At 41.7% G+C, this 23,349-nt stretch overlaps 1 protein-coding gene across 1 annotated transcript in view; it reads left to right on the top strand.

Annotated features, from left to right (window-relative positions):
• ttn.2 (titin, tandem duplicate 2) overlaps window positions 1–23,349 on the top strand; it is a 198,402-nt gene that overhangs the window by 55,793 nt on the left and 119,260 nt on the right. The window contains exons 58-93 of the mRNA XM_046403600.1: window positions 140–421; window positions 1,103–1,381; window positions 1,469–1,747; window positions 1,843–2,121; window positions 2,207–2,494; window positions 2,585–2,863; window positions 3,207–3,488; window positions 4,246–4,524; window positions 4,642–4,923; window positions 5,029–5,307; window positions 5,770–6,057; window positions 6,329–6,607; window positions 6,958–7,239; window positions 7,702–7,980; window positions 8,550–8,837; window positions 10,153–10,440; window positions 10,555–10,845; window positions 11,259–11,546; window positions 12,190–12,300; window positions 12,737–13,022; window positions 13,180–13,363; window positions 13,446–13,529; window positions 14,408–14,675; window positions 15,175–15,435; window positions 15,850–16,059; window positions 16,171–16,248; window positions 16,344–16,370; window positions 17,323–17,379; window positions 17,530–17,568; window positions 17,844–17,897; window positions 19,118–19,174; window positions 19,744–19,815; window positions 20,115–20,183; window positions 20,351–20,431; window positions 20,613–20,678; window positions 20,965–21,186. Of these exons, the coding sequence (XP_046259556.1) occupies window positions 140–421; window positions 1,103–1,381; window positions 1,469–1,747; window positions 1,843–2,121; window positions 2,207–2,494; window positions 2,585–2,863; window positions 3,207–3,488; window positions 4,246–4,524; window positions 4,642–4,923; window positions 5,029–5,307; window positions 5,770–6,057; window positions 6,329–6,607; window positions 6,958–7,239; window positions 7,702–7,980; window positions 8,550–8,837; window positions 10,153–10,440; window positions 10,555–10,845; window positions 11,259–11,546; window positions 12,190–12,300; window positions 12,737–13,022; window positions 13,180–13,363; window positions 13,446–13,529; window positions 14,408–14,675; window positions 15,175–15,435; window positions 15,850–16,059; window positions 16,171–16,248; window positions 16,344–16,370; window positions 17,323–17,379; window positions 17,530–17,568; window positions 17,844–17,897; window positions 19,118–19,174; window positions 19,744–19,815; window positions 20,115–20,183; window positions 20,351–20,431; window positions 20,613–20,678; window positions 20,965–21,186 (7,317 nt within the window). The remainder of the gene's footprint in view (window positions 1–139; window positions 422–1,102; window positions 1,382–1,468; window positions 1,748–1,842; window positions 2,122–2,206; window positions 2,495–2,584; window positions 2,864–3,206; window positions 3,489–4,245; window positions 4,525–4,641; window positions 4,924–5,028; window positions 5,308–5,769; window positions 6,058–6,328; window positions 6,608–6,957; window positions 7,240–7,701; window positions 7,981–8,549; window positions 8,838–10,152; window positions 10,441–10,554; window positions 10,846–11,258; window positions 11,547–12,189; window positions 12,301–12,736; window positions 13,023–13,179; window positions 13,364–13,445; window positions 13,530–14,407; window positions 14,676–15,174; window positions 15,436–15,849; window positions 16,060–16,170; window positions 16,249–16,343; window positions 16,371–17,322; window positions 17,380–17,529; window positions 17,569–17,843; window positions 17,898–19,117; window positions 19,175–19,743; window positions 19,816–20,114; window positions 20,184–20,350; window positions 20,432–20,612; window positions 20,679–20,964; window positions 21,187–23,349) is intronic.

The following is a 23,349-nucleotide window of genomic DNA, read 5'->3' on the forward strand; positions in this document are numbered from 1 at the left end:
TAGTCACAACTGATGGAAACACGCTGCATGCTTAAAATTTGACCAACATTTGGATGGAAACACATTGCCAACTTTATAGAGATCAGGGGTTTCCCCTTGTGCTTTGTGTAATTGTTGCAATTATTGTTTTGTTTCTCAGAGCCCCCTAAGTTCACACGGACCCCGGCCCGGGTGTCTGTGGTCCGTCCCAGTCAGAATAAAGTGTTTGAGTGCCAGGTGACGGGCACACCTGAGATAGACATCTACTGGTTCAAGGAAGGCTCTGAGATCTGCCCCAGTGATCGGTACAAGATGACCTTTGTTAACTCTGTTGCCACTCTGGAGGTCTGTGGGGCTGATACCAAAGACAGTGGGCTTTACTACTGCGAGGCTCGCAATGAGGCTGGCAGTGAGAGTTGCAGTATGGAACTCAAGGTCAAAGGTTAGTTGTTTCAGAGAACATGATGCTCATTGTATAGAAGTTTTAAGAATATAGGAGTGAAGGCATTTGAAAAGCCAACTCTCCTAAATTATCTAAGACTTGTAGTGACATTCATTTCATGTGAGAGCTTCAAACAATTCGTTCCTTGTGTGTATTGTTTCTAATGGAGTTAACGTGGCCCATAGCCCTGGCCTGTTTGTCTTTCAATAACCACCTCTGGTTCGGTCGAAATAAATCCTTAGTTCACAGAATAAGATGAGAAAATATTCCGGCTGTACACTCTTTCACTTGCTGCTTCACTTTTCTCCCATCCCTGCCTGCTGTCTCTTCTTGTCAGTCATAGTCCAAGTGATCCAAGATCGTGGTCCTAGCAGACTTCAGTCAGTTGTTGAGCCACTAGATCCACTGTTAACTGAGCTAATGGATAGCTACAGCAATGCATAATTACAGCAAAGACTATAAGCAGCAATTGTCAGGTACTCTGGTGATATGATTCCCCTGTATATTTGGAGCTACCTTTGAATTCTGGCCATATTTTACAAGTTAATACTTTCACCAGTTCAGATTTTGCCTCAAATCATTAAGAAACTGCTGATGGATTTTGTCTGTGGTCCAAATTGTTTAGAAAAGAATGAGCCCTTGAGACAGCGGTAGGTGACTGTTTGTTTTGTCTTGTTTTAGAACTGCCGTCATTTATTCGAGAGCTGACTCCGACTGATGTTGTTAAGGGCTCCAGTGCCTCTTTTCAGTGTCAGATTTCTGGGACAGGTCCATTTGAGATAACATGGCACAAAGATGCAAAGGAGATCAAACCCAGTGCTAAACATGCCTTCTCCCAGATGAATGGCACTGTTGGTCTAGAAGTGCACAAATGTGACACTGTAGATGTGGGTGAATACCAGTGTACTGTTGCTAATGAAGTGGGAAGCTGTACCTGTAAAACTACGCTAAACCTCAAAGGTTGGTCGGATCAGAATTAACAATTCATATTTTTATCTTTTCAGGTAACAGTTTATTTTAATTTTGGTCATTGGTTTTCTCTCATAGAACCACCGACATTTACCAAGAGGATTGAGAACATTGTGACTGTTCTGGGTAAAATGGCAGAGTTTCAGTGCATTGTGAAGGGTTCTCCCACTCTCTCTGTACAATGGAAAAAAGATGAGAACTGGATTTTGGAGGATCCAAAGATTGAAAGAACATTTGAGAATAATGTGGCCATTCTCAGAATTCCTGCCTGTGAGGCAACACACAGTGGGAAATATACCTGCCAGGTGGTTAACGAGGCCGGTCAGGATAAGTGCTTTGCCACCCTCCAGGTGCAAGGTATATTTGTGCGTAATTAATCATGACTATCAAATCTTTTTTTTGGTCCTAACTGGGTAGAAAGTTTATGAATTATTGACTTTTTTGCATTGTAGAGCCTCCTCAGATCACAGAGAAACCTGAGGTGATAAAAGTTACAGTTGGAGATCCGGTCAGTCTGGACTGTAAGGTAACAGGCTCCCCTGAGCTCAAAGTGAAATGGATGAAAGATGGCAGGGAGCTTCAGTCCATCAGGCAATACAAGATGATGTTTGAGAACAACATCAGCAGCCTAAAGATTCAGTCTGCTCAGAGGGAGGACGAAGGAGATTATGTCTTCGAGGTGGCAAACCACATCAGCTGTTGTACCTGCAAAGTCAAAGTGATTATACTAGGTTGGTACGAAAATCATAACTCGTGTGGTACATGGTGAAATATTGAACACGGTCTAATTGCTTTCTTGCTTTCTTTTGGTGACAGAACAGGTAATTGCCCCAAGCTTCATCAAACCCCTGATAGACATGCAAGAGATATTGGGTTCCTTTGTTCAGATATGTTGCAAAATATCTGGTTCCCTCCCCATCTCTGTGGAATGGCAGAAAGACGGGACCAAAATCTCTAGTGGTGTTAAACACAAGCTCATTCAGCAGGATAATTCTGTGTCAGTCGAAATTGAACAGCTAGAGAGATCTGACGCAGGGTCCTACTCTTGCAAATTGACCAACGCAGCAGGAAGTTGTGAATGCAGTGGATCCCTTATGGTTAAAGGTTAGCCGCTCCTCTCAGTCCATGATTGGTCATGTAATCATAAACAAAAGGTGAGTACCTCTTTAACCTGGTCCGTCTTGCTCTCTTCAGAACCTCCCAGCTTTGTGACGCTGCCTGAGTCCCAAGCAGCTCTACCTAATGCCACTGTACGCTTCAAAGGCACATTTAAGGGAACACCTCCATTCGTGGTCAAATGGTTTAAGAATGACACAGAACTCATGACTGGACCCACTTGTTTCACTGGGTTGGATGGATTGTCTTGCTTCTTAGAGCTCTACTCAGTGGGTGTCACCCAGAGTGGAGTTTACTCTTGTCAAGTCAGCAATGATGCTGGCTCTGTACGCTGTAGTGCAGACTTGACCGTCAAAGGTTGGATTTACATCTTTTACATCAACTCTTGCGAGGCTGTATCCATCTGCATTGCTGACTAAAACTGTCGATTCACGACTGTCACGTCTGAACAGCTTTGCAACTCTTTGATCACCGTTATTTCAAGCTTTTTCACTGTCTTAGCAGTGAATCAGATATTGTATTGCCTTTGTGTTTTACCTGCTTTTTCCATTATCCATCCTGCCTCTGCTTCTAACCCATCATTGTCAGCTCATCTCCACAGCTTATCTCATCTGCTCATGCCCTGCCTGTCATAACCCATCTATCTAAAATGTTCCCACATGCTTTCACCCGCTAACATGTCTGTATTTTGGCTTTCCAGAACCCCCTGAGTTTTTGCTGAAACTCCCTGCCACTAAGTTTGTGAAGCAGGGCGACTCACTCCGACTGGAGTGCAAAGTCAGTGGCACAGCCCCTCTGAAAGTGACCTGGTACAAACATGACACCAAGGTCACGGACGGAGGCAACTACAGGACAACATTTGTTGACTCAATAGCAGTCCTGGAACTGCTCTCCACCAGCTTTGATGATGATGGAGTTTACACCTGTGAAGCTCAGAATGATGCTGGCAGCATCAGCTGCAGCACTACACTTAGCATTAAAGGTCAGCCTTTCACTGACTTCATTATCATCATTAATTATTCATAGTTTCACTTTCTGAGGCACCAGCTGTTCAGTGTGTTGTTAAAGCTGGAATACGTAACATTTTTACACAGCCATCCAATATGATGGAGTGTCATCAAACCTTGGTTTGGATCTCTACTTTTTTTCACTTTTGAAAAATTCAGCTTGTCAGGCTGCCCATTTTTTGGGGCACTTTCTGCAAGTTGGTGGTTAGGTGTGATCACATTTTCCTTCTAAAACAGTTCAGCTCTTCTCATTGCACTTCAGCAACTCTGCCATCTTATAGTTCCAACAAATTCCCACAACAATTGTGCTATGTTAGTTGTAGTTCAGTCAAATACAAGGCTGCCATCTGGACTGTAGTTCCAACATACCATCTTAGTTGTAGTTAGAATTAAACAATTAAACATTAATTCTACAATTTTAGCTTTAGTTTCAACAAATATTTTTAATTCAGCATTTAGTGTTCTTCCAACACCCTTCCTCAACAGCTCCACCATCTTAGCTGTAGTCCCAACACCTTCCCAGGCAAAGTTCCATCATGTGTGCTTTAGTTGGACAAAGTCTCTGTCATGTTGACTTTAGTTCCAACAAATTCCACCATCTTACCTATAGTTGCAACTCTGCCTTTTGCACAGCGTGAACACATGAAATGTTACGGGTTTCAGCTTTAAGACTTCATCATGGATTCTTTGTTCGGTGTATACCTCTTTAACAGTTTCCTAATCTTTTTGTAGACCCCCCATCCTTTGTCAAAGTACCTCAGCCCATTGAAGGGCTGAAGGGTAAGGACGTGAGTCTGTACTGTGAGATGAGCGGTACAGCTCCGTTCCAGATCACATGGTTCAAAGACAGGAAACCTCTGATGGAGAGCAGAAAGTATAAGATGTTGAGTGAGGGCAGCTCAGCTACGCTGCATATCATTGGGATTGAGTCCTCAGATGCTGGCGAATACGAATGCAAAGTGTCAAACAGTGTAGGAAGTGACACCTGCCAGACGTCGGTTAAACTCAGAGGTCAGTATTGGTAGCAAATTGCGATGGTCTCAAATAAAAGTCACAAGTAGTAGATATTCTAATTACCTTGTCACCATGCTGACTTTGCCTTTTGCGCTGTTTTTCTCCTCTCTTCAGAGCCACCGTCGTTTGTCAAGAAACTGTCAAACATGACAGTGATACTGGGAGAGGAGGTGACCCTTGTGGCCACTGTTAAGGGCTCTGAACCCATTACTGTGTCCTGGGTTCAAGACAAGGATCACATTCTCAGGGACGGTGACAACAGGAAAATCACCTTTGAGAACAACAAGGTCGCTCTTAAAGTCTTTAAGGCTGATGCAACCACAGCAGGCAAATACACCTGCCAGATCAGAAACGATGCTGGGAGTGCGGAGTGTTTCGCTAACTTGACTGTTCTAGGTTTGTAACCATATAATTCTCTCTTTCTCGTGCAGTTTTTCTTTCTCATTCTTTCCCTACAGGTTTGAATAAACACACTTTCTGCTCCTTCTCTGTTGATTCCAGAGCCTGCTAAGATCGTGGATAAGCCTGATGCTCTGAGTGTGACAGCAGGCGATATCGCCGCCCTAGAAGTCAAAGTGTGTGGAACCCCAGAGCTCACACCTAAGTGGTTCAAGGATGGTGTTGAGCTGGCGCCTGGGAAGAAATACAAGATCTCATTTTCGCGGATGATCTCCAGCTTGAACGTGCTCTCTGCTGAGAAAATGGACTCTGGCGAATATACTTTTGAGATTATGAACGAGGTTGGAAAGGACCTGAGCAAAATTAATCTCACTGTTTTAGGTTGGTGTGTTCTTCCTTCTTGGAGATGACTGGGGCTGGGTATTGTTTTAAAATTTTTAAGTTAGTGCCAGTGTGAGAACTGAAACTGGTTTCCAAAACGTGAATCATTCTGGATATACAGAAATATAAACATGGTTTCCAGTCTATATTTTAAATTTAAGAGTTGTCAAGTTCTCCAGTTGTCACCTTTTAAATGTTGTCTGATCACAAGCAGTTGCACAAGATATTTACCTAAAGAAAACCCAGTCTGAAATTGGCACAGTTTTGATTGAAATCAGAAGCTGATTTAGGAATTAGTCAACAAGCTGTCACACTTGACAGTTTTGATACTTGGTACAACTCCTTTTGGTTTGTACCAAACAAGCATTGAGCTTTTATACCCAGCCCTATCAGTGACTCTTCGTCTAGATTTGTTCTTGTCCTGGTATACTAATAACTCCGTTCCATTTCCTCCCCAAACAGATAAGACCATACCTCCAACATTCTCAAGGAAGTTGAAGGATAGCAACACAATTGTTGGAAAGGCTGGAGAGATGGAGTGCAAAGTGTCGGGCTCTCCACCTTTTACCATCTCATGGTACCATGATGGAGAGGAGATACAGAGCGGACCGAATTATGAGATTTCATTCAGCGACAATAACTGCTCGCTCAAAGTGCCCACGCTGAAGTTGTCTGACTCTGGAGTGTATAAATGTAAAGCTGTCAACAAGGCAGGATCCAGCGAAACCACAGCCTCCTTGGTTGTAAAAGGTCAGAAAGTACAGATGGAGAAAGCCTGCATGTTGCACTTTTATTTTATGAATGAATTGTTTACTACCTCCATTCTTTTCTCTCATTTGATTCAAATGTTAGTGTACCACACAGTTTCTTTTTTAGGATAGCCAGGAGTGAAGTAAAAGTCAAATCATACCAAAGAAAAACTAAAAAATCAGCTCCTGATTTAAGTACTTCTCATCCTGTAAATGGTTTAATATTCACATTCCGCCATCTTTGATCTATGTTACTCTGTTTTCATACCCAGAGCCCCCGTCTTTTGTGGTGCCACCACAGCCAGTGGAAGCCATGCCAGGCTCTAATGTGACTTTCTCAGCCATGGTGAAAGGCAGTGCCCCCCTCAAACTGAAGTGGTTCAGAGGAACAAAGGAGATCCTGGCTGGACAGGCCTGTAATTTCTCCCTGAAAGATAACCAAGTTATTTTGGAGCTTTTCAATGTGGACAGATCTCACGCTGGAGAGTACACCTGTCAAATCATTAATGATGCAGGAAAGGAAAGCTGCCCAGTTAATCTCACCGTCAAAGGTCAGTGTGACATGAAAACACTTACGTGAAGCAGTTATTTACAAAGTCAGTGAAAAGTGTTTTTGTGCCACGTGAAAATAATCGAGTGGAAAGATTGTTGAGTCTGATTTCCAGCTCATCAAATACCACATCAGACACATCGCTAGCAAGTAGCTGTAATATAAGAGCAACAATCAGAACAAGTAAATGAAACAGACTTGCTTTATTTCATTTCTTGTCAGTTGAAAAATGTACCTTTTTATCCAACAACATTAATGTTAGTCAGTCAACTACCTGTATTGATCATCAGGCTGTTTTTCTCCTGATAATGTCGTTCTAAATTAAATATTGTGTTTTATTTTGTCTTTTAGAGCCGGCAGCCTTCTCTAAGAAGCTGAAGGACGCGTCAGTCGAGAAGGGCAAACCATTAATGCTGGAGTGCACGTACACTGGAACTCCTAAAATCACAGTGAATTGGTATAAAGACGGCCAGCAGATCTTTGCTTCTTACAAATACAACATTACCACGACTGAAAGCTCCTGTATCCTGGAGTGTCTCAGCACAGACGATAAGGAGGCCGCAGGGAAGTACTCATGTGAAGTGTCCAACGATGCTGGAAAGGACACGTGCGAGGCAGCCGTGTCCATCCTTGGTTAGTTCAGCTTTTCTTGGTGCCTTTATAAACCCAAAGCATTTCACACTAATCTCACACACTTTTCACACATCTTTGATGTTTAATAAAGCGTTAAAATCATTGAACTACAGCAAAAGCACAAACTGCAAACAGCACCAAGCTAACATGGACTAAACTAACTCCATGTAGGGCTCCTGCTTGTAGAAACAGAAAATCCTGAGTCACACAAACAGCAGTGCTACTTAGCAGTTAAAAGCATGCATGAACAAATGTTCACATAATCAGTGTGTCTGTACCACAACATGCAGATGCAGATGCAGAATTTGAGAAACACGTTTAAAAAAGTCTTTCATTAGTGTGTATTGTGCACGTTTAGAAGAACGATATTGTAACATCTCCAGTGCAGTACCTGCTTTTGCCAGGAGGTGGCTTCACACAGATGTTTTCTGGTGTTTCAGTATTTTGTGCTTGTGCCCGCAGAGCCACCATACTTTGTTGAATCCCTGGAGCCCATGGAGGTGACGGCAGGAGATGCTGTGTGTCTGAAGTGTCAGGTTGCGGGTACACCTGAGATCAAGGTGTCCTGGTTCAAGGCTGATGGAAAAGTTAGGTCCAGCCCCACGTGCAAGTTGGAGTACTCGAAGGGCGTCGCCTGTCTGAAGCTCAGCAAAGCCACGAAGGCTGACATTGGAGAGTACACCTGCAAGGCGGAGAACCGCATAGGCTCCGCCTCATCCACCTGCAGACTCAGTGTGCTAGGTGAACACCTGATTTTTCTCCTCCCTTCAATACTGCATTTATAGGTTTCACTCAAAACTTATTTTTTCTCTCCAGAGTGTATATTTTTCGTAATAATACGTTGTTGTTTTTCACTTTTAAATGATGTGAATCTTATTTTTGAAGATTATTTACTCAGTGAGAGTAGCAGTTCCATACTGTAAAAAATCTTCTTTACAAATAAAGTTAAATAAAGTTGCAAATGTTACGTAAGTAAAAGTATAGTTAAAAGTAAAGTATTGTTATCAAAATGTACTTTTAGTATTAGGAGTAAAAGTACTCAGCACGTGTCTTACATTCTGAGATTATTTTTTTACTGCTGTAGCTGTTTGAGTTTTAGTTTATTTTATTTTTTATCCTATAAAATATACTGTAATGTAAAATCCATAAATAAAGTGAAGTAGAAGTATAAAGTATCATAAAATGTAAATACTAATGAAGTTGTATTAAAGTACAGTACTTCAGTAAATGTACTTAGTTATATTTTGCTGTTGGTTATGATGAATAACTTTTCATCCAGTCAGTCTGTGTCACGTCTTTACCTTCTCCAGAGGCCAAAACACCGCCGACCTTCCCCAAGAAAATCACCAGCCTGCAGCAGACGGAGGGTCAGCTGGTCAGGTTCGAGTGCCGCGTCGCCGGCTCGTCACCCATCGAGGTGTCGTGGCTGAAGGACGGCGAGCCTCTGAAGCAGGGAGACGAGTTCTCCATGCTGTACGATGACAACACGGCCGTGCTGCAGATTGACCACAGCGAGATGAGGCATTCTGGGGAGTACACCTGCGTGGCCACCAACAGCGTGGGCTCCGCCTCCTGCAGAGCCAAACTCACTCTCCAAGGTCAGTACAGTGCAGCGGAGTGATGGATTGATTTAATGATTGGGAATAAACAGTAACCGGCATGGTGTTTGACGGCAGACTTCATGGCTCTGATTACAAACAGTTCAGTTTGAGTTAGAAGTTCTCGACCTTTTCTGGCCTATGACCCTGTGACCCTTCAGTACCTTCAAGTCACTTCACTTTATTTTACTTGGTGGAATTTTTCTGTACAACATCAACATCGCAGGAGAGAGCAGTCGAAAGTTAATGTCGTTGTCATAGCTTAATTTTAGGACTTTTTACGCTGATTATGCAGCTGACCCTGGGATCGCACACACTAGCCCAGGGTTAACCTTAGTCCAGGACTATATGATTCACACTGCACTTACACTGACCTTGTGACCCCTCTTACCTTACGTTAGCCTTGTCTCACACCAGTCCACTCCAGGGCAGGGCCAGCAAGCCCCAGGCTAAGTCTGGCTTTGCCCACTTTGGAATGTGCCAGGATTTTCTTAGCCAGGAGAATGTATTTAACCCTGGGCTACGTGCAATGTGATAAGCATTTTAGTGCGTCTTTACTCATGAAAACTGAAGGAGAGAAGTCAGCTACAAGTCCCAGAATGCATTCCAGTGTCATACGTCAAATCACAGAACCTCACATTCTGGTGTTACAGCTAAATATTGCAGTTTATAGAAACCCGATAAAACATGCAGCAGTTTGATTCAATTCACAGACTCTGCAGTCTGATTCTAGATCAGTTTGGGGTCAATCCAGTTACCAGGCGACAGGTTTAACTATTATAATTTCTCTAGAACTGAATCACACCTCTGACTGACCTCTCTATAGCAACTGCAGCCGAGGCTTATGGGAATTGCAGTAATTTGATCCGTTGACCAAACAGACCCCTGATTTCTCAGAGGTAAAGTGTGAATAAATCAGACTGGTGGTCTGAACATAAACCTGTTGCATCTCATGTTTCCATATCCAGTAACACAGAAGAATTCAATGAAAGAAAACTTATGCTAAAAACAAATTCAACTTTGAGAGGTTATTTCCGCTTTGTGACAACAGTCAGTTGTAGAAAACTTCTGCATATGAACTTCATGTTGGGTCCTGAGGTTGAGAGCCTCTACACTCAGTTTGTATAAAAGTACAGTGAGGCTCGGTGATGTTTTGCTTTAATCCAGAGGTGCTAAGATCCTAAATAAAATCATACAGAGCCTGAGCCATTGGTGGTCAGACAGAGTGAAGCTGTTTGATGCTGTTCTTGTACTTCCATCTAAACACTTGTTATGTTCTTCTTAACTTCCTCCCACTCGTTCACGGATTCTGCAGAACCGAGATACCCACCGATCTTTGACAGGAAGTTGTCACCACAGGAGGTGACGGTGGGTGACAGCATCGAGCTTGAGTGTCACATGACCGGCTCGGCCCCCATAAAAGTCACATGGTCCAAAGACCATAAAGATATTCGCACTGGGGGGAATTATAAGATCAGCTGTGTGGATAACGCGCCCCACCTGACCATTCTGAAGGCAGATAAAGCCGACACGGGGAAATACTTCTGCCATGCCTCTAATGACATGGGGAAGGACTCTTGTTCCTCTGATATCACTGTGAAAGGTATTTCAACCCGGGCCACATTCCAGGCATCTCGGCCCTCTCTTCTTTAGGCTCCCTTTGAGTGAAATAAGCAAACTCCCTCTCTTCAACCTCGCTTGTTTCTCTTGTTTTCAGAGCGTAAAAACCCCCCAGTGTTCACCAAAAAGCCCTCAGAGCACATCGAGGACACAGAGGGCAAACTGGTGAAGATCGAGGGCCGAGTCTCCGGCTCGCAGCCCATGTCTGTCAGTTGGTTCAAAGACGACTCAGAGATCTTCAGCTCTGACAAATACGACATCAGCTTTAAGAGTAACGTGGCCGTGCTGTGCATTAAGAGCATTCAGGTGATGGACAGCGGCAGGTACACCTGCCAGGCCTCCAATGAAGCTGGAAAAGCCTCCTGCGATGTTACTGTGGGGATCTCAGGTGGGTTTGACTTGAACAGTTTATGAAGCTTTATGGACTCATGCAACTTTTATACTTAAGTGCTAAAACCAACCAAGGCAAAGTGACTTGTTAAAATTATAAATTCAAGTGCTAAATGCTATAAATTCAGATGCTAAGTAATAATAACAAGAAATTACGTCTTTCTATTAATTTAGTGAGCTTTTTTAGAAACGACAAACAGCTGTTCACCTGTTGTAAACTGGTTTATGTTTGACCAACAGGATTTTCTGTTGATGAACTTCAAGTTTGGTCATGTTAGTTTTGCCTCAAAATCTCTGGTTTGGATATTTTCTAGTGATGCTTTATGGGCCGTAATTTTTCTTTAACTTGTTTCTACAATCTAATTCACTAACCTCAGTGCTGCCCTCAAACTGTCATCATCTCTCCTGCAGAGGCCAAGAAGCCTCCAGTGTTTGACGTCCCTCTCAAACCGGTGACTGTGGACGAGGGCGAGAAGCTGAGTCTCAAGTGTCACGTCTGCGGGTCTCCTCCTCTGAAGATCCAATGGATGAAGGACAGGAAAGACCTAACGTCAGCCGGCAGTACCCGGATCACCTTCTCTGACGGGACGGCCTGTCTGGAGATCAGTCCGGCTTCCAGACACGACGCTGGCGATTACCTCTGCAAGGCCACCAACGATGCCGGCAGCGAGTTCTGCAAGGCCAAAGTCACGGTCAAAGGTAAAAACTATGCACACATACACGTCTGTGCAGTGTTTTACTTCTGGTTTGACTGTCAGGCTTCAACCAGCGCCATCTGGTGGACGGTTTAAATTAAACCTCAACTCAACTTTAGTTGTATTTCACCTTTCAAACAAACATGCAGCCCAAAGTGCTTCAGATAGCAAAACTGAAACAGTACAACACAAGATAAAACTGTAAAGGACAAAAAAGAACAAAACATTTAAATCTTAAAAATTAATAAAAGTAAATAGAATAAATAATAATTATAATTTTAAAACAAACTTTTAATTGATATTCAGAGGCAGTGGGTTCCACAGGAATCTGACCTTAATGAAATCATTGTCTTTCTGAGTTCATTAAGGTCAGACTTTGGGCATAGATGGGAGTAAATTAAAAAATTTAAAGTAATTTTGTAAATGAGTGGAAAAGTGGGCCTCCTCAGTCGAATGTGAGTCCTCCTGATGTATTCACACATCAGTGTTAAAAAATATTGTTCTGCCCTCGGGATGTCGGTGTTTAAGTTAATTGTTTCTTGGTATTAATGATCTGACAAGTGTAGTGAGTTTTATGTGCTACTGTCACTAAAAACATTTTAGTGTCTGCTGTCTGTGAATGAAAGTTGCACCTTGTCGTGTTGCAGAAAAACCAGGAGCAGCTCCTGCTCCTGCTGAAGCTCCAGCCGCCGCTCCAGCCAAAAAACTGGACAACCTGTTCTTCATCGAGGAGCCCAAACCTGCACACGTCACAGAGAGTGAGACGCGCCGCATAAACACAGCACACAACACACACACGTGACACAGAAACAGGACCGTTATTCATTTCATCTTTTAATCTGTTAAATCAGGGTTGTTCCTCTTCTTGTGATTATTCATAATGTCATTATACTGTAGCGTTCTTTTCCAAATTTCCAACAGAAGCCACTTCTCTATAAAACCAGGATTCTACATTTAGTGTCAGAATCAGAATCCTTTATTTATCCCCGAGGGGACATTCTTTAATCAGAATTAATAAAAACCGTTAGAAAACGGTGAAGAAAGTCGGGAGCGTCTGTAACAGGCTGCATACGTATCGACGCATGCGCACTGTTGTTGCAAGCACATTTCAAGCTCTTGCAAAGTAAATGTGAAATTTATGATCAGACTTTTTTCAGAGAGTTTTGTTCTGACTCCCATCCTGTTGTTCTGCAGAGGGAACTGCCACCTTCATTGCTAAAGTGGGCGGCGACCCCATCCCCAGTGTGAAGTGGATGAAGGGGAAGTGGAGGCAGCTCACACATGGCGGACGAATCTCCATCGAGCAGAAGGGCCAGGAAGCCAAGCTGGAGATCAAAGAGGTGACCAAATCAGACTCGGGACAATACAGGTGTGTCGCCTCCAACAAGCACGGAGAGATCGAGTGCAGCTCTGACCTGCAAGTGGAGGAAAAGAAAGAGTCGACAGCACTTGAGGGAGACCTCAGAGCCAAACTGAAGAAGTGAGTTTAGCTGTGAATTTGTCGGATGTTTCTGTGTTTACAGTTGAAGCAGTCTGACAGGTTTCTCACCTCACAGAAAATAATCTCACAACAAAAAAATCATAAGCCTCACATGGAAATTTGGTGTTATTTCTAATGTCTATATACGTCCTCTCAGGACCCCATCAAAGCAGAAGAGTCCAAAGGAGGAGAAGGATATTGACATTGTTGAGTTACTGAGGAATGTGGACCCTAAAGAGTATGAGAAATATGCCAGAATGTATGGCATCACTGACTACAGAGGCCTGCTGCAGGCCATTGAGCAGCTGAAGAAAGAGAAGGCTGAAGAAAGTGGAAGACCGGTAACTTCCTCCACAGTCAGGACATGTCTGATGTGTTTGTGACTGTAGATGTTGTGTTGAATAATGTGATTGTTGTTCACAGGAAGTGGAACGTGGAGACAGAGAGTCTGATGAGGACATGGCCCGACTGGTGGCCGACCTGCAGAAGAGGATGGAGCGGACAGAGGTCAGGGAACATTTACTGGCCAGTTGTAAAGACAAGACTTTAATCTTATACCAATGCACAAAATTTGTATTGTTTGTTTGATTGTTAGAGTGAAATTCAGGCTGACATTTCTCAGTAAACAGATCTCACTCACAGAGTAATCCACATTTGAATTTCTGCACATTTGGCTCATTTCAAACAATAAATACTGTAAATACAGTAATATTCATTGCTGCTCTCAGCATGAGTCAGATTTTCACATTTGGATTTAACCAAACCACCAGAGATAATTAGTTTGGAGGCTCCGGTGTAGGAATGAAAAAGTCTAAAATACCTCGACTGATGCCCAGTGGAACAGGAACACAGGCGACTGAGGCAGAGTTGATTCGCTGGTCGCTGATTTCATAACGAAGGAATACGAAGTGGTGAGGCGGGCAAGATTCAAAACCAGACCAAACGGGCAAACAAATACGATAAGGAGCAGGCAAGAATCCAACATCCAAGATCAGGCACAAATGTCAGAAACCTGAACCGGCACATGGCAGCACAACATAACAATCTATTAAGTAGTGAGGGGTGATTGTCCAGTTCTGTGACTGCAGGGCTGATGAGGGGAAGCGGATACGGTGAGAGAGTAGGTTACGTAGGCCAGGTCAGTGCGGAGCAGATGAGGTGAAGTGAGAGGTGTGTAGTTGGACGTGGCAGTCAGATGATGGGGTCAGGAGGGAAAGTCTGAGGACATCTGGTGGACCTGTGGAGAATGGCAATGAACATTATTGTAGAAGTGGGAATGTGGCTGGAGGCAGGGACAGCAAGGAAGACGGTGGCAACTGGTGGAGTTTCTGTCACTAATATGAATTTCAGAGAGTCAGTTTTTTGTGTTTTTTTTGCTCCTGCAGCCTGTCACCGTGGTGAAGGACATCTCCGATCAGTCTGTCTTCACCAATAAGGAGGCAGTGTTTGAGTGTGAGATCAAGATCAACTACCCAGAGATCACCCTGTCCTGGTACAAGGGCACCCAGAAACTGGACACTAATGACAAGTATGACATCAGCATCAGCGGCGACCGCCACCTGCTCAAGATCAAGAAGTGCCAGTCTTCTGACCAGGGCAACTACCGGGTGGTCTGTGGGCCACACATCTCCAGTGCCAAGCTCACTGTCATGGGTCAGTACTGACACTGTACACCTGCAGCTGTACCACATCTGTTAGTCACATGTGATGTCATATAATCTTTGTGCCGTTGTGAATTACATCTGTCATTTCCAGTAGTGCTGAATTCACTAGAGGTCTCTGGAAAAACAAACATGGAACTTTTAAGGATTTAAAAGGAGCAGTTGATTAAAGGATTATTGAAATTCTGTGAACTTACGTCCAAGAACAAACAGCATTTCATATTGTGTTAATTCATGGAGGCGTTATAGTGCATTCACTTCACTGTTGTACAGCTGAAATCTTTTTTATGTCGACAAACGATTATTATGCAAGCTTCAAGAACATCTAAACTATCAATAAAATTTATTTCACTACGTGTAAGTGCTTAGAAAGTTTTCACTTCCAGTTGAACTCTGGATTTACTTTGAAAGTAAATCCTTCCCACTGTGTGATGCTCAGTGACCGTTCTAACACATGGTGCATTTTCTTTTCTGTGTGTTCTGTCTTTTAGAGCCGGAGGTTGAGAAGCATCTGCAGGACACATCGGGTAAGGCAGGCCAGTCATGTACTCTGTCTTGTCAGTTGTCAATCCCTAATGTAGAGGCTCAGTGGTTTAAAAATGGCAAGCAGTTAGAGATGAAGGGCAGGTACATGTCTGAGGTGAAACACAAAGTTCAGAAACTTCTGATCAGCGACCTGAAACCTGAAGACCAAGGCAGATACACCTGCAGATACCAGCACCTGGAGTCCTCGGCCGACCTCTGGGTGGAAGGTTTGTACCTGGAAATAATCCTGCAGCCTTCTAGACGTGATGGATGTTCTGCCCGTTTACTAACCTCTTTCGACTCCCATCATCAGACTCTGAGACTAACGTTGGAGATATGGATTTTCCCCTCTTTTTTTTTCTTTCTTCTGGGATTTGTCTTCCTCTGTCTTAACATTCTTCATGCCTCTCCTCTCCTGGATTATCTTGCAAAAACCTTCGCCATCATCTCATTCGCTGTCTTCTTACATCCATCTCGACTCAAATCCACCCCACCAAAAAAAACAGTCATAACAGCCGTCCCATAAACGTTCCTCATTTCTAACCAAGTGGATGTTGTGTCAGTGAAAACTACCATTTGTTTTTGTCATACATTCCCAGTTGTGATTCCAAACACGTTTACCCATTCTTTATCTGTTTTAGCTGAACAAATTCATTTCACCAAACGCATCCACAACATCGAAGTCAACGAGCGACAGTCAGCCACATTCGAATGTGAGGTGTCTTTCGACAATGCTATTGTTTCATGGTACAAAGACACCTGGGAACTGAAAGAGAGCCCTAAGTACAACTTTACAAGTGAGGGCCGAAGACATTTCATGGTCATCCGAAATGTGACCATCGAAGACGAAGGTGTGTAGAGCGCCATCAAGCCCCAAAGGCCCATCACAAAGCCCTACAGATTTTTTTTCTTATTGTTTTATGACTTGAGTGTTAAACGTCTTCATTGATAATCCCATGTAGGCGTGTACTCAGTGATTGTGAGATTGGAGCCCAGAGGAGAGGCTAAGAGCACAGCTGAGCTTTATTTGTCTGGCAAAGGTACAGTTCCTAGTCAGGCGGCACCTTTTACGCTTCTGTTCAGCTTTGGTCTCTTTTAATGTTTAACACATTTTTCACTCTTCCCCTGTTCACAGAAATTGAATTAGCAATGGTGCCCCTCGGTAAGTATTTTATTTTCTAGATGGTTTATGACTTAAATCAACAGAATTTTATGAAATCCTCTTGTTCTGCCTTTTTACCAGAGTCATTGATTAGAAGGTGGATATCAGTTTCATTTCTGCAGATCTATTTAGCCTAGCTTAGCATATAGACTGGAAGCTGCTAGCCAGTCTGCATCCGAACAGCTAGCATAATTGTTACCTTCACATCTGTGCAGTGATAGCTACAAACTGTTTGCGTATGTGTTGTTTTGCTGGCTATGTTTGTGGCTGGCTGATGTACCTGATGTACAGCTACAAACAGTCAGTCCCCATGAACATAATCAAAGGCACTTGTTTATCCTTTGTTTTGTATTAATGTTTGTTTGTTACTATATGAAGAGATGTTGTCTCATAGATAAAAGTGTTTTGTTGGCTGAATATTTTTGTTTTGTGCGTGAAACTGTTTGCCTTGTGATATGTGACAAAAGTCATGTCAGCTGTACATTAAAAATACAGCATCAGCAAAATTCAACATTATGCTAGCTGTTTGTAATTAGTTTAAGTTAAAGAACGTATAATTAAGATATCCACAATTATGCTAGCCATTTGTTGTTGCATGATATTAGGGAAGCTGCAAACTGTTAGTTGTTTGTATATATTGTGGCTGCTTGTAGCGAGCTGGTGTTGTGCAAAAACATATTTAGACAAACCTGGAAATGTGGAAATAGAGAATCTGCCAGCTAGCTACAAACTCCTAATATCATCAGTGTTAAGCTAGGTCTCATACAGACCGAGTGCTTGCATGACATTGACCAAAGTTAGTCAATGTCATGGCTGTAACGACTCTGTCAATACTGGTAAGCAAGAGGATTTTTCCAAAATCTCAGACTGTCCCTTGAATAACTACTGTATCACCGTCATTCAGCGTCTCTTGAATAAAGTTTTGGTATGAACCATATTCCATATTCTGTAGATATCCCAGACTCCTCAGTTCAGAGGCCTGAAGTGCCTTCATCAGTGGCAATTCAAGGTAAGACTGGAAACAAGAGCATCCAGTTTACTCTGAAATCCATTTCTCAGAAAGTGGATTTCTACAAGCAGTTGAATATAAAGAACATTTTGTGGCTAATAAAGTTGACAACATTTTGATCCGATGTTGTTGTTTTTTTGTCTTTTAAAGAATCTGCTGAATTCTATCATTATGAAGAAGAACATAGAGGTATTTACTGTGGTTTTTATACTTCATATGTTTTCATCCTCCACCCCAACAAATTGATTTTACCAAAATAAAATGTCAGGTTATGTCAGGTTAACTCCATTTTAGCATTAAACTGATTATCTTTTTAAGAGATCTAATAACAGATTAGATTTAATATTAAACGTGTAACATGACCTTTTAATCCCTCACTTCACTGACAGTCAAACTAATCCTTGTGAATTGAAATTTTCGTTATTAATAACAAAAACGAAATAAAACCTTTTCGTTTTCTCAAGAATCAGCTGAATATTCATATCACTATGAGGAAGAGGTGGAGGTGGAGCAGAGAGGTACAGCATTTTGCACTTCTTTTTTTCACTTTAACTCCATCCTTTCCATCACCATCAACCCATCTGAGCAGATCTGAGCAGATCTGAGGAAAATAAGTTAAAGAAATTCTCACAACATCAAAGCATCACAGAGATTTTGATCAGGGACAGACAGATTGATAATAATATATTACATCAGCAAATTTTAAAATCCTGATGAAATACAGTATATATCTGGCCAAAAAAATACCATATATCCAAATTATGTCTTTTCTGTAAAGTTTAGATTTTGTTTTATTTTGTGCATCACAAAAAGGAGTAAACCATTAAATAATAAAGAAATTTGTTCTCAGAAAATTTGGTTTTAAATCCTAATCATTGTTCATAGGAACTTTTGTTCAGTATATTAATTAACAAAAAAGTGATCTGTCCTTGCTAGTAATATTGAAGTAATTGAATTTTCAGATTAATTCCATGACAACTGAAAATGTCTCAGAATGGGAATTTAACCAAATCTGTGTTCATGATAACATCATCATCATTTCATCTCACTAATCTCTTGTTATGTAAAGGTTGGTTTTACAGCCAACAAGACGGTCCGATTTTAAGATGAAAGTCTTTGTCCTGTTGATTTTGCGTGTTATTGTTTGTTTACGTGTTTGTTTATTTGTGTCTGACATTTGAGGATGCACTCTTCTTTTTTCACTCTAACTTTCATCCCATCCTCCGACTCTCCCATGACACAATGTCTCCATTTCACAGTCAAAGTCTTTTGTCTCTGCAATCAGGAAATCTTTTATGCTTAGTGAAATAGCTGTCCCAAGCAAAAATTTGTGTTTTTTAGACTCAATTCTGATCTGTTTTGGGGTTAGATTCTCTTTCAAGAACTGCTTCCTGATTTTGCTCTGGATCATGTGAACTATGATTGATTTTCAAAACAGTGATCTGATGGTAGAAACTCTGACTTTTATTAGCACTGCAACAAATTCATGCACAGACACAAAACATCTACAAACACAGCAGCTTTTGTAGATGTTTTGCATGTTTTTGTGCTCGTCTGTTTGACCATCCAAGAAAAAATGTGAAAGTTTAGGCAGCTGTTTAAGTCATATCTCATTTATGAGACGAGACAGTGACTTTGTTCAACTGTGAAATGACATCACGTGTTTTCGTCACTGAGCACAAATTGTTTGCCTCACGTTTGTTGTCTTCTGTCATTTTTGTGGTTGTCACACCTTCAGTTGAGTATCAGAGTTGGACAGAAGAGACGATAACACAACAGGTGTCCACAGCCGAAGGTACAGGATCGCTGTAACACACAGGAAGGATGATGATTATCTTTTTGTTAATACCTGCGTGCCCTTGAGCCGTTCTTAACCATGGCTCTCTCTTAATGTTTGTCTGTGTTTTTGAGATTTTTCTTTTTTAGGTTCTTTACTTTTTCTGTATGTCTTTACACCATTTTTTCTTTTATTGTCTCATAAATTCTTCTTCTTTGTTTACCTATCCCGTTACCTGTCTTGTTTCCTTAACTGCAGTCTGAGGTCAATTTGGTCATTTTTGGGGGTTTTGCTTAACTCCTAATACTTCTAATTTCTTACCCAAAATGCATGTGTGTAGATAATGAGTCATGTTTTTATGTTTTCTTTAACTTAAATTTAACTTAAACTTAATTCAGTTAAATTTCACTTCTAATGGGTAATGGGTACAAACAATTTTAATTACATTTCATCCATTTGTCATTAATTAATCTTTTAAAAGTTAGAAATCATTGGTTTGACTGCGGTAACATGGAACACCAGAACGCTAATGTTCTTTAATGTTGATAATAATTCTGGATGTGTCTGTGTTTGTTTTTATTCACTAGCTGCCAGAGTTCCCATCGAGGAGACAGTGGAGACCAAGAAAGTGGAAATGAGAGAGGAAATCCCATCAGAAGGTACAGCAGGCCTGAACATCTTGCTGCTGCAGCTCAGTGCTCTGTTCTGCAAAAAAAAATACTAACTTATTAGCCTGTCCTCTGCTGCTAAAATCTTTGTTTGTTTTGTCCTGTTCCGTTTTGTCATGTCTGTGTTTGATTCCTTTTCTCTGTCACTTATTATTTTCGCTACAGGCTTATTGTCTACTGTAGCTGCTATTTGTTTTTTCTGTCTTATCATCTTCTGCTGCGCTTCTATGCTTCATCGGCAAATGCATAGCATCTTTCTTGTGATACTAACACAATCGGTATCTTTTAAGCTCCCAAAGCTGAGAAAAAGCCTGAAGAGAAGCCAGCACCATCTGTGAAGGAGCCATCACCACCAAAAGGTACCAACACATCTCTGATGTTGGCATGTACCTGTTTAATATTAAATTCCTCTAGCTTCCCACACTTTTAAAATAGTTTATTTAATGTAACTGTGTCTGTGTGGCCTTTCACTTCACAATCTCCTGTAATGTTTTGAAATTCCATTTAATTTATAAAAATTTTGAAGTACCAGAAGCCAAAAAGCCAGTGGAGGAAAAGGTTCCTGTAGTTACAGTTCCAGAGAAGAAAGAGGTTCCTGCTCCCAAAGGTAGAGATGTCTGATTTCTAACATCTCTTCACTGAAAAACTTCCATCTTTGCTGATGATTCTGTCCTTTCATTGACCACTTGACTATTGTACTTGCTCAAATTCGATCTGTTTCATCTGTCATCTTGTCTTGTTTGTTTTTGATCTTATGACTTATAATGTGTTTGAATGTATCTTAAAAGAACCGGAGGAGGTTAAGAAGCCTGCTGCTCCCTCACCTACCGAGAAGCCTGGAGTGCCAAAGAAAGGTACTTAACTTTGTTCTTGTTGAACGTCCTCAGTAGAAGCTTTCTTGTGCTCACTGCTTATGTAGCTTCTCACCTCTTACTGTCTGTCTTGTCTTGATTCTGTTCTGACTCTGATCCTATTGTTTGTTCTTTGTAACTTGTGTTCTTTGTATTTTCCATGTAATACTGTAGCTAGTTTCACTCTTTAACAATGTGTCTTCTCACTCTTTCAAACACCCCTTGTTAACTCTTTCCAACTATCGACTTCATGCTAACCTTAGTTAATGTCTGTGTTACCTACCTAAAGATGAGCACAAGCCTCAGGTACCAACTGAGCCCAAAAAAGTGGCACCTACGGCTAAGCCTGAGCCAGAAGCCAAACCCAAGCCGAAGGTAGAACCTGAACCAACGCCTAAGCCTGTACCGGCTCCCAAAGCAGAACCTGAAGCCAAACCAGTGGCAAAGGTTGAGCCGGAGCCTGTGCCTAAGCCGGCACCAGTAAAGAAACCAGCAACACCACCATCCAAAGGTATTTCTTGCTTTGTATATATGTACATGTTGTACTTTAAAACTGTTTAGTCTAACTGTGTACATGTTCCTCTGTCTTGAGTGTTAAAATGTCGTAATTGTACTTAGCTTCAAACATGGAAGCGAATCTTTGACTTTCTGTGGGTCCTGAATATATTTGCTCATGTCTAAAACAATCTAAATGTTACTTTAAGTCCCAGAAGAGGCTGCAAAACCACAGCTGGCAAAGATCAAGCCTGAACCAGCAGCAATAAAGCCAGAACCTGAGGCCCAAAAAACAGAAAAACGAAAGCCAGAAGTCCGTAAACCAGAACCTGTTGTAACTAAGCCAGAACCTACCGTTGCCAAACCAGAACCTCCTGTTCCTAAACCGGAACCTGCTGTGGTCCCCAAACCTGAACCCGAAGTGAAAAAAGCTGAAGCTGAAGTTAGAGTGCCAAAACCAGAACCTCCAAAGACCAAACCGGAACCCGCACTGAAGGAACCGCCGAAGAAAGGTACATAACATCTCTGACTGAGATGTAGCTCAACTCTTGTGTTCAGTTCAGTTTAGATGTCTTAATCTAACCCAACCCTTTGTACTTAAACCCAAACCTCTAACATCTTAACCTCTGCCTCACAGAGTTACTGTGATGTTGCTATGGGGTTGCATGCTGCTTTTGTCAGTGTTAGTTTTCCTTGTCTTACACTCGATAGAGTGTTAACTATCTTTAACAACGCTCTTCAAATTGTAATCACTGAAAGCCTCCTAATGTATTTGAATGATACTCTTTAAAGTGGCTGTGGATGAAATAATACCAGAGCCTCCAACAGCAGCCAAGAAGCCAGAACCTGCTGTTGTTCCTTCCAAAGAAGAGCCGACCAAAAAAGAGAAAGGTATTTTTATGTTATGGATCTTTTCTTTGTAACAAAGCCAGTCCTTGTTAGCATTTGTTTTCTTTGTTGTCTTTTGAGGCTGTTTTGGACAAGCAGAGTTATGTTGCTTATGACACATTTAATAATGCGCCTTTTTAGAAATGGTGATTTATAAGCAACTACTGACCAGATTTCTATGATAATCTGTGATAATGATTACCATTCATTTTGGTTATTCCATGATCTTTCCTGTTGCGCCATCCTCAGGACAAACTAGAAGCACTCCAGGGCATTCTGTTTGAAAAAGAATAGTCTGAGCAAAGCAATCCCCATTTTGTGCAATGCATTCTTATTTGTGCGCCAGCACATTTTTCAATTTTTCATATTCATGTCTTGTGAATGTTTTTGTGTCAAACCCTCTTAAAGCCTTGAAGCCCAAACCTAAACTCTTAACTGACGAGGTGCCTGAAAAAGTATCCCAGAAGGTGCTTGATGAGGTAGTTGTGTTGGAGACTGAACCTGAGAAGCTGCCGGATAAAATCCTTGAAACACTACATCAGACAAGGCCTCCAGGGAAACCTGAGCTGAAGGAAAAAACCCCTGAAAGGGTCCCAGAGAAAGTTCTGGTACCTGAAACAGAAGTGAAGAAAATTCCACAAACAGTATCAGGAAAGATACCTGAGAAGGTTCCAGAAAAGCCACCTGAGGAAAAAGAGAAGGCTCCTCCAGAGAGGAAGCCTGTAAAAGTTCCTCAGAAGATGGCTGAAGAGGATAGAACTCCTGAGAAGAAGCCACCTGCAGAGCTTCTTGTAAAGGTTGAGGAAGTAAAACCGGAAAGGGTATCAAAGAAACAAACAGAGAGAATCTCTGTAGATAAAACAGTTCTTATAAAGACCCCTGATAAAACACCAGAGGAGGTGCCTGAAGCTAAACCTAAAACAGGCATAGAAGAAACTCTTCCTACAGGTACAGCTGAGGCAAATCTCAACTCTTCACATCTTTATTTTTATTCTTCGTGAATGTGAAAAAACGGCAACAGTCCAGTAGCATTGGAAAATTACTGCTGTGGGCAGCGGTGCACACATGAATAATCAAATTTTTCCAAAAAGAAAAACATGCTATGGTCACTTTAAAATTCTAGCAACATAACTGATCTAATTTCACCTTCAGACAAGCGCTGAACAGTGAACAGAACAGTTTGATTTTTTTGGAACTTACAGCAGATGTTTGCCTGACAATGACGAGCATAAAATTTTATGAAATCACACTGGCTGGCTGCAAAAGAAAAAAATGAATACAAAACTGAACT

The sequence above is a fragment of the Scatophagus argus genome, chromosome 11 (assembly GCF_020382885.2).
Source record: "Scatophagus argus isolate fScaArg1 chromosome 11, fScaArg1.pri, whole genome shotgun sequence".
NCBI classification, from domain to species: Eukaryota; Metazoa; Chordata; class Actinopteri; family Scatophagidae; genus Scatophagus; species Scatophagus argus.